The sequence below is a fragment of the Lygodium microphyllum genome, chromosome 8 (genome assembly GCF_053477565.2).
Source record: "Lygodium microphyllum isolate KBCC chromosome 8, Lygodium_microphyllum_v1.1.10, whole genome shotgun sequence".
Lineage (NCBI taxonomy): Eukaryota > Viridiplantae > Streptophyta > Polypodiopsida > Schizaeales > Lygodiaceae > Lygodium > Lygodium microphyllum.
This window is the reverse complement of record NC_141142.1, coordinates 50,031,172-50,041,754: the sequence shown is the minus strand read 5'-3', so window position 1 is coordinate 50,041,754 and position 10,583 is coordinate 50,031,172. Positions and strand designations below refer to the sequence as shown.

Here is a 10,583-nt window from a genome sequence, read left to right as displayed (position 1 = left end):
AAGTATCTGCATCCCTGCTCATTTAGACTCTCATTCTTCTCTTCTTTTGCACACCCCTTAATAGACACATCATCCAAGAAAGGCATGGTAAGCTGAGGTATGTACTCACGAAGAACCTTATGCATGGCATTCATCATATACGCAACAGAATTAGTGGCACCTTGAGGCAAGGTACACATCCTAACAAGCCCAATAGGAGTTCTCATAGTGGTTATGTCCTTGCTTTCCAAAGCCAACTGAAACTGATCATATCCCGAATACAAATCACCTAAAGAATAGATGGCACATCTAGCAAATGCTTCTGCAAACTCATCCACAACTGGACCTATACCAACATTCCTAATAGTAACTCTGTTTATTGGCTACATGTCCTGTATAAATCGGAGAGTACCATTCTTCTTTGGAACCGTAAACCACCTATTTGAGTATGGTGCAGATGAAGCTCTAGAATTCCCATCCTGATTTTCTCATTCAACAAGTGAATTAACTTTGGCAGGTCTGCTCTAGGCACTGGAATAGGTCGGAGGTTCCATGGAATATGAGGAATAGTAAAGATCACCATAGGGGCAACAATATCTAGATTCACACATCCAATCTCATGCGAGAAAAAAACAAACACCTTTCCATGTCGCTCAAGCATATCTTGAAAGCATTGCTTCTCTGAAGGTAGCAAGAAATCACCATTTCCAATTTTTAATTCAGCAAAAGTCTCTGCTGAAAATTTATGGCCTATATGCTCTAGATTCCTCAAAATTGGCTGTTTGGCAACCCTCTCTATTTGCTGATCACTGTTAGTTGGAAGCGGTACAGCTACCGGCTTCACCTTCTTATCCACAGTCTTGTATTTTGTGTCAACCCTGGCTTCATTATGATCCTCAGCACTACTCAAATGTTGCTGTAAATCAGCAATTCTGCACTTTGGTGGGGCTGAATATCCTCAGCCCTCTGCTCTATGGACTGCATAGGAATAGCCTAAACTCTGGATACTGAAATATTTCAGTGTTGTTGGCTGAAAGTTTTCAGCCCTCTGTGTCTCTGTAGGCTGATCATAATCAGTCGGAAACTCTGTTTGCTGAATTTCTTTAGCACTCAACACTTTTTGCTGAGTCACCTCAGCCTCTGACTCTATCTATGACACAAAATCTGAAATTTCATGAAACATGTCCAGGGACTGCACTGATACATTATTGTGACAACTCTGCATATCAGCTTTCAGCATATTTTCCATCTTTGTCATCGTATTTGCACAAACCATACTTTCATACATCCCATCTATATGCTCATCATCCTCTAAAATACCTGCATTTTTCAAATCTTTCTCCTTCCTGCATATGTACTTCCTGGCAGCTCTAGGCAACTTAGAAATCTTTTGATAACTCTTCGAACTGTTTGCTGAAATTTCAACAAAATTGGAGGAGAAAACACTGCTTCCAGGAGGCAAGAATTCCAATCTCCTCTGCTCTGTACCACCGTCGTCTCGTGGAACAGTGGTACCTAATGAAAATCCGAATCCTTCACAGTGGGCAAAGGTGCATCTCGAAGAGTATCTCTATTTCTTGCATAGTTTACACACACACTCATAAAATGGACTGCTCTCATACCATCTTTACTGCGAATCCGTGCATAAGCAGATCCATCATCCATTACTTTCGTCTCCATATGCATCTCTGTGATGAATGGCTGTCCAAGGATTATGGGGTAAGAGCATGAATCCTGCACAAAGAAATGGAAATCCTCCTCTACATCTCCAATAGAAATCCTGACAGTGGGACATGCAGCATACAAATCACTTGTAGTGTTGTTGGCGGCTCTCATACGCCACCCATGCTCTGCATCCATAGGCCATCTATTACTTTCATAAACTCCATGAACTATGAGATTAATCTCTGAACCATGATCCACCAAAGCAACATAAGGCACCTATTTCTCTCCAATTTTTACCATTGTTTCTAAAGTTGCTCTAGCCCAAAGACTCCGTGAAAAGTGACAACGCGGTACCAAAATAGGCTCATCAGTTTCAGCATAATGCATAGGTTGAACCCTCTGCTCTGTCTGCGGAAAAATAGAAGCATTCTCAACCATAACCTCATCCTCATCCTCATCCAACTCCCCAATCAAAACTCCTTGTGTATCAGTAGTAGGCAATGCATGTCTTTTTCTCTTCAGGACTTCTTGGAATTGATCTTGAAACTCTCTTTTCGAGATGCCCAAAACCTCAGAAATAGTAAAAGTCACCTCACTGCCAAGTATCTTATCATTAAAGATTTTCTTCATGTCCGTAGATGTCTCAATATCGAACATCAATCTAAATCCTGGCTGCTTTCTCTCTCTAGGCTCTTGCCTCTTTTCTTTCTTTTGAGCATCTTCCATCTGTTGTTCTAGCCTTGGTCTCAAAGACGGCCCTGCAGTAGGTGGAGTAACAAACTCACCCCCTCTAGTCTTTTTAGCTGCATTTGGATTCTCTTCATCTCTCTTATGCTTCTCCTCAACAAGTACATCTGGTCCCTGAGACTTAGCCAAGTAGGCATAAATAGTGTACCTGTCAACAGACGAGAATCCCAACCTGTCTCAAATCTGATGCTAGAACCTGCACTAGTCAAAATAGTCTGCTGAATTTTTCCCTTGTTTGCCGTCTCCATAGCATATGTCCATAATGCTGACTGACTCTTTGAACCTTTCTCAATTTGGACTCCATATGCAGAAGCATCTCCTCTAGCTACCACATAAGAAGTACGCGCAGCCATATCATCTACTAATTTCTTCATTTCGCCTTTCCCAAAATTGGTAGCAAGCGGAGCTCCTATTTTAGTCAACCAGATCTTGCCATCTTGTCCCCAAAATACTAAATTTCTTCCTCCTTTCATCTTGAAAAGATTCGCAATCCCTGCAATGCTGATGGTCCATACTATTACACCAAATACATCTTCGATCTCTCCTAGGTGCACTAGGAGCACTCCTAGGTGCAGTAGGAGCACTAGAAGAAATAGTAGGCGCAGTCGAAGCAAACTGCTCTTTCAATTTTCCCACCAATTCTGCTTTAACTGACTCCAGTTTCAAATCGGTTATGCCTTTGATTATGTCATCAAGAGAGGAAGGAACCAACGGATGGTTTTAGAGCAGAAGGAGCCGACATCGGTCTTGGAATAGGAGGAACAGGAGGATTACAAACAGTAGGCATTGGCATAGGCCAAGAAACTGGCTGAGGAAGAGAAGAAATGACAAGGGTAGAAGCAGACATAGGAGTAGAAGACGGCGCCGGTGTCATGGATCCATTCTGTAAGCGGGTCTTCCATATCCTCCTCTTGGTCAAAGTCGAGACCGCATCCTGGGCATCTTGCCAATCCATTTTAAGACCCATAGGCTTCGTGCGATCCTCAAGAAGCTCTCCTAATTCTTCCTGAAGAGTAGGATCTGCAGCTTGTAAGAAAAGCTCAACTTTCTCAACATCTAATGCTCTTTGTTCAATGGCATCAAGCTGACTATACCTCTCTTCAAATTCTCGTATCAATTCTGAAGCAGCTAGACCTTTGTTTGGCATATAGACCCACTCTCGGAATGACCGCCATGTAGCCATCCCAAAGTCCTCAAGAAAATACTCCTCTTTCAGGGCCAATTCTTTTCATTCTCAACTGCTTCAATTGCCTTAGTCGCACTGATTGCATTCTCTTGCTCCGAATATAGTTGCCTTTGCTGAGACAACTGTTGTTGATGCAACTGGTGCTGCTGCTGCATATACAATTGTGTCTGCTGATTTTGAAGTTGTATATACATAAACATATTTTGAAAAATCTGCTTTAAATCATCCGTTGAAGTACTTGAAGCAGCAGTCAATGATGGAGTTGAAGTAGAGGACAAAGCAAGAATCATAGAAGAGGCTGAAATTGATGCTAAAGTATCTCCCATCCTGAAATTTAAATGCGACGCTTTCACGTCGGGTTCACCAAAGATGTCGACGGGTTTTCGAAAGCAAAGTCGCGACCATAGAGGACCTTGACTAATTTCAGAATAGAAGATCAATAAAGCAAAATCATGATTCAATTTGAAAGAAGGTCAGCTCAATTTCGAATAATGGCTCTATAATCAACTTGTTCAAACCTTTTGGTCTCTTGAATGTGGCAAATAGACCTGAATGTATGCAATACTAGCTATACTTCACCCGTTTGATTACAACCCTATTCAACATCAACAGCTTCAGCTTCATTTTAAAAAAAAACAAATCTGATTTATAAACTGGCTGCTCAAAAACTGAAGTCCTTCACGTCCCTTCTTGCTATTTCAGAGAGAAACACTCTGCAGGTTGTTTGCTGATCAGTACTGTATAGGAAGCACCAAGATAATATGTATGTTGAAGACTAGACTCTTGCTATTTCAGAGAGGAACACTCCATCAAGTGGCTTGTAGCATTGGTGGAAGCTCTGCATGGCTGCACCTGAAGAAGTTCCTTTTGAACCACTGAAAAGTACTGCACTTACTCATGGAGTCAGAATCGGACATGAGCTACAGCAGCTCTCTCCTGAGATGTAGTAGATATCTTTCTGGCCCTCCTTCATCTTGGTCACATAGTACTTGAGGCTTGTCATCTCATCCCCACTCTTTGTCGAGTGGTAGCACAGAAGCTCTGCGAGTTTGGCACAATTTTGGCTGTCTTCATGTACTCCAAGTTTGATGTTCTTGGAGAAAGCCTCGTAGAACTTATTGTAGTCTTCTTTGTTTTCAGCAATGTCAAAGAACAACTCGATGCACTTCTTCACCATGTTCTTCTTAATGACCTTCTGGATCTTATTCTCCTACAGCATCTCACGAGAAATGTTCAGAGGAAGGACTTCAGAATCGACCACATCCTTTACGAAGTTTAGGTACTCAGGGATAAGCTCCTCACAGCATTCGATCTCTTCCCCACCCCTAATGCAAAGCAAGTCCCCCATTCGAGCCTCCTTCCGATTGCAGTATTGCAGCACTTTTGTCTCCTTCTGCAATATTAATGTTTGATTGCCTTTCTCCTTCAGACTCAAGGATCTGAGCTCGTTTCCTCCTCTCAGCTTCTGCTTGCATTTCCATAGTTTGTCGGACACCAGGAGGTGGTGATATATCCTTTATCTCGTAGTGCAGGCATTGAAGACCCCACGCTATGGCAGCCGAATTGCTTCCTCCCTTCCACAGTAATCTCCATGTCATTACGTCACAGTCCAGCAGCTGATTAAACATGCAATGCGCTTCATTAAGGCATCCAAACTTTGCATATAACTCAATGATAGAGCTTCAAATTACTCTCTCTGATTCGAAATGGTTTCTAACTATTTGGTCATGTAAAATTCTCCCACAACTAATTCTTGTGAGAGATGACACCCTTTCAACACACACTGGTACGTTATCTCATTTGCCTGGAGACCCTGCCATTGCATGTCTTTGAAAAGCTCCAGGGCAGCAGTGTCATTCCCATTATGTATATTCTCCACATCAAACCCACTCTGAACAAATTGACTGTGTACTAATTGCCCAAGCTCCACATCCCTTGAACGGGTGTAGGCCTTGAATGTCAACAAGTAGGCAACTTTGCTTGGTTTAATGCCCTCATCAAGCATTTTGTCGTACTGTTTGAGAGTAGAAATACCATCACTGCATCGGACATATGCACCAACCATGGCTGTCCATGCAACTACATTGTGGATTGATAATCTATCAAACAATTGGCATGACAATATCTATGTAATGCAGAAAATCCTGGCCCAAGCACTTGCAAAGCCTTGCCTTTTGTGACTCTTGATCATCCTCTAAGCATATACTATTTGAGGACTCTAAAGCATCAACATCAATATGCCTTGAGGTCCCTGCAGCTGCAGAAAGATGTTTGCTCCTCATTGATCTTTGACTTCTAGTTGGAATTAAGACTTTAGATCGTTGGGCACTTCTAGCTGAGTCATTAATTGATTATGCTTTTCATTTTGATGCCACTCTTCCATGTCCCTGTTCTGAGGAAGAGACCCCTAGCAATTGACCAGCAGTGAAAAATCCAGGCCGTGCAACATCTCCAATGACGTCTTGTTGTTTTGAAGGGACCCCCTCTCTAGCTAATAAAGAAGTACATGAATGTTCCTGTTCAAATTGTGTACCCAAAAAGCCTAAACTAGACTCTGCTTGACCAGAAAACCCACCTGACACATTTTGTACCAAGCTGGTCTTTCCAAGGGTATCTTCAGCACAGTCTGGGTTATCTTTGAGCATGCAAGCTCTGGATCTTAGCCCATTTCTTGAGCATATAGTACTGGATGCCAAGTCTATCTCAACCTTTTAATGAGACTTGCAAGGATCATCAGAGGTAACCTGTCTTGGTGCATGTGTGTTGCTTGTAAACAATGTTTTCTGGTGCTCAAGCAATTCCAAAACTCTTATTCCCAAATTTTTCCCTTCTGGCAGTGACCCCTTTGTTCTAGATTCTTTAAATGCTGATCTTTCTGTATTCCATGATGCACTCTGCTGTGCATAATTCTCAGCCTCCAAGTCAACCACATTTCTATTTTGGATCTGCATACTTGATCTCTTAACTTTCCTGATACCTAATTTTGATGAATATCTCGGGGTTCTTTTGTAAGTCAAGAACTGTGTCATTTCTCTCTTCTTTGTTAGAAAGTTCTACATGTCAGGTGCTATACTTTGGAGATTATAAAGCTGATAGAATCCACACACAAATGGACATCAGCAAGTCCAGATGGCTTCTCGGCTTCTCCCCTTCATGTTTCCAGACCCCTCTCCACTATACTGCCCATGCAAAACAAAAATGCAAACACAATGACTAAGTATGTACAAAATAACAAATGTCACACACAACTTTTTGGTGGATTCCACACCTCGGATGCGCAGCAGTACGACATCATTGCACATCAACTTCATATAGAACAGCTCATAGGATAAGTATATTGCCGTTCCAGGTGTTGTCCAACTATACTATTTCCTATATGGATTGGATTTCAACATGCAAGTGCAGTTGAGTAGTGTTTATCTCGCTAATATAGATACTACCATTACACAAACAGAGGAGATAGAGTCGCGATTACAAGTGGCCTACGTATCTAGGGAAAATCTCTATTCAAATCTAGGTCCCAACAATAATTTGGCATTACCTATATCTAGTGGAGATCAAGGTGTGATAAGTCCATCTATATAATAAACCCTAATGCAAGAAGATGTGTTACACAAAATATACCTATGTTGCTAGCTCCACCTAATGCTTCTATGTCAACAATGGCTAGTCAAATGGGCTTGTTAAATAGTGGAAGTCAAATTATGAATCCCAACGTAATGTCAATTATGAATCCCAATGTAATGCCAATTAATTAACCCCCAATACCTAACCAGGTGGTTAAGCCTTCGAGACACCAAGGGGATGATTACGGTTATGAGTCTAGTGCATAAATGTTCTTGGGCAAGTCAAGGATATGATGAAGCATTATACTAACATGACAAATGAACAATATAGACAAATAGCCATAGGGGACAAGTCCATTGAGCTTGTCAAGATCCCTACTAATATGAATCTTGTAGATAACATGATAAGGTAACAAACAACCGATAGTCTTACCATCTTGTATATCGATTCACTCGAGTACTCTATGCACTCTGTGAATGTACTCCTTCTAGGACAAGTAGAGAAGTCCCTTAGAGCGATTGCGTGTAATGAGTATATGTATGAGGCTTGTCCCACATCCTTCATCGCAAAGCTCTTCTTGAGCTAACTTATCTTTAAAGCATCCAGCTCAGCATGAGCACTCCCAATAATAAGTTTGTCATGAACATAAAGCACCAAGATAATAAGACTACCATCACGGCCCTTCTTCGTATATAGAAGTAGATCCATATTACTATAGGGATATCTCTATGAATGCATGAAATCATTAAGCTTATGGAACCATTCTTTAGATGCCTACTTAAGCTCATAATGACTCTTCTTCAATTTGCACACTCGATGTTCCCTATCCTTTTCCATAAAGCCCTTAGGCGAGTGAATATAAAGATCATCATGAGATCCCCATGTAAAAAAGTTGTATTAACATCCATCTAATAAAGATCCAAATCCAACTCAGCAACCAAGGATAACACTAGATGTAGGGTCATCATCTTGACCCTACAGCTAATAAAGATCCGAATCCAACGGAGCAACCAAGGACAACACTAGTTGTAGGGTCATCATCTTGATCCCATAGGAGATAAGATCTCATCAAAATCAACTTCATTTTCCTACTTCAAACCCTTAACAACAAATTTGACCTTATATAATCAGCATAACAAGGATGCTCTCTAGTTTTATGTTGTTGATAAATGCTTATTTTGTGCCATTTTTACACTATTTTTGGCAGAATTGAAGGGCTTTGGCTTTGTATTATGCATTATTTTTCATAAAATTTAATTAAATATAAGGTTGTAAAGCTATATTTGGGATGTGTTGAAGTGGAATTAGAAGTTGAGAGTCGGGGATTTAAAGATTTAGAATTTAGAGAGCGAAAAAATAATAAGTGATAGAAGGAAAATGTGGGAAAATGTTTAGTGAAAAGAGTAGATATTTTGGAGACGAGTAGTAATACAGGTATAATTTAGCATACATACATGGAGTTTAGGTCAAGAAGCTGTGGAGAGGGACAAATTAGGTCCAAAGATGTGAAGAGATGTCAAAGAAATCGTTTCAGGTGGGAAAACTATCATTTTTTAAAAGAGGTTATTCAAGAAGTTGGGCAGAGGGGGGGGGAGAAGGGAGTTAATGAGAGAGAAAGAACACAAGAAAAAATGGGCACCGTCATTTTGGAAGTGTGTTGCTGATTTTGTTGCAGATGTTGCCTCATTTTCGGCATGGAATGGCTGCATTTGATCCTCTCCTCCAACCTCATACCATTCTTGATCATGATTCTTGAGTATAGAGAGAAATTTTCAATAAAATTAAGGAGAGATTAGTGCATATTAGTGGGAGAAGTGAAAGATTAAGAATTTTGGAGATTGTTTGAAGTGAAGGGAGAGGAGGAGCAAGCAATAGCATTCTCAAATACGGTGGATCATCCTTAATTATCTTCTTAATTAGATATGAATGTTTTCATTGAAAAGTGAATAAGAAATGAATAGAATGTATGATTTATGGTTGTATGCATTCATTTTATGATCTCTAAAGGTAAAATGGAAGAGAATTTTTAAAGTTCTTGCATTAGTTGCATTGAAATGATAAAGAAATGGCTGAATTAGGGCAAAAACTATATTTTTAACCTATAATTAGGAAAAATTAAGAGTTTTGTATAATGTTGATAATAACTAAGTTAAAACGGAGTTATAATGCATTGAAAGGAACCTAAAAATAAATTTTTATATGATGGAGATGAATCTACTAAAAGATATATGCATTTTAGTATAAAAAATGGTAGTTTTTAATTGTAATTAGTGATCATTAAGAGTATTAGTGAAATATTATGGATGAAGATCTAAAACACAGTTATATCATATCATGATGGATTTATCTATTAAATATTAGTTCAAATAGACTTCTAAAATTAAAGTTAACAAATTTTAATGGTAAAAATAGTTGTTTTTGGGTGTTTTGGGTAGAAATTGGTAAAAATTAATAGTAAATGGAAAATTTTATAGATAAAAATCGATACTCAAACTAAATTCAATATAAGAAATTTTTGGTTAATAGGGTTTGATGTATCATGATCATATGTAATTATTATAAATATTTTTATTTTTCTAGGTAGTAGTAGTAAAAAATCAATAACTTTTGATAATGAGTGAGTTAGAAGAAATATTGAAAAGAGAATATAGTTTATTTATTGTTCAAAATCCTCTCATAAAATTTTATGAATAATGGACTTCATTTGTATGTACTTTCTTTGTTAAAAATAGTTCAAGGCTGAAATAGTAATTAGTAAATATTAGTGATAGTATTAAGATATTAGCAAAAATTAAGTATAGATTAAGAGTTTTTAAGTAAGTTATTTCTTTGGTAGAAATCTTGAAGATATTGGAATTTATTTATTATAGTTTATAGTTCAACATGAAAGTTAAAAAGTGATGTTTAGTGAATTGTAAGTATGCAAAGAAAGTTATTAGTTATACTACTAAGAAAGAGGATAATATGAATTTTATGTTGATATTTTAAAGATGAAGAATATATAAATATCCACCTTAAACCTTAATTAATACAATGGCTTTACACATAGCCATTTTGCATGTGGGGGCCATTAGCCATCTAGTGGACCTTGGTATTACTGATGTGGCCCCCGCACTACATTCAGATTCTATGAGTGCTATCCACTTATCCAAGAATCTGGTCTTCCATGCAAAGGAGAAACACATTGAGGTGTGTTGCCACTTCATTATAGGGAGGTCATTGAGGACATGTCTATTGACCTTGTCAAGATCTCAACTAACCAACATCCTATAGATCTTCTCACCAAAAGTCTCTTGATAGAGTGTTTTTCCTTCTGTAGGAAGTTGATGGGTGTTGGATGAGATAACGTCTTTCCTCATCTTGTTGTACTCATATATATTTATACTTTGTCACTTTTTTCTTGTTCTCTCCTCATTAGGGGCACATTCACCTTTAAGTG

At 38.9% G+C, this 10,583-nt stretch overlaps 1 protein-coding gene across 1 annotated transcript; it reads right to left on the bottom strand.

Annotated features, from left to right (window-relative positions):
* Positions 1–4,902: 4,902 nt before the first annotated feature.
* Positions 4,903–5,642, bottom strand: LOC148032265 (uncharacterized). Its single transcript, XM_087683896.1, has 2 exons — positions 5,382–5,642; positions 4,903–5,193 (listed from the first exon to the last, which is right to left on the bottom strand). The coding sequence occupies exons 1-2, from the start codon at positions 5,640–5,642 to the stop codon at positions 4,903–4,905; spliced, it is 552 nt and encodes a 183-aa protein (XP_087540022.1).
* Between the last annotated feature and the right edge of the window lie 4,941 nt (positions 5,643–10,583).

Coding starts and splice junctions, on each gene's coding strand:
- LOC148032265 (XM_087683896.1), bottom strand. CDS start 5,642: ATGGTTGGTGCATATGTCCGATGCAGTGATGGTATTTCTACTCTCAAA. Junction 5,194..5,381: donor TGCAATGGCAGGGTCTCCAG/GCAAATGAGATA, acceptor ATGTTTAATCAG/CTGCTGGACTGTGACGTAAT.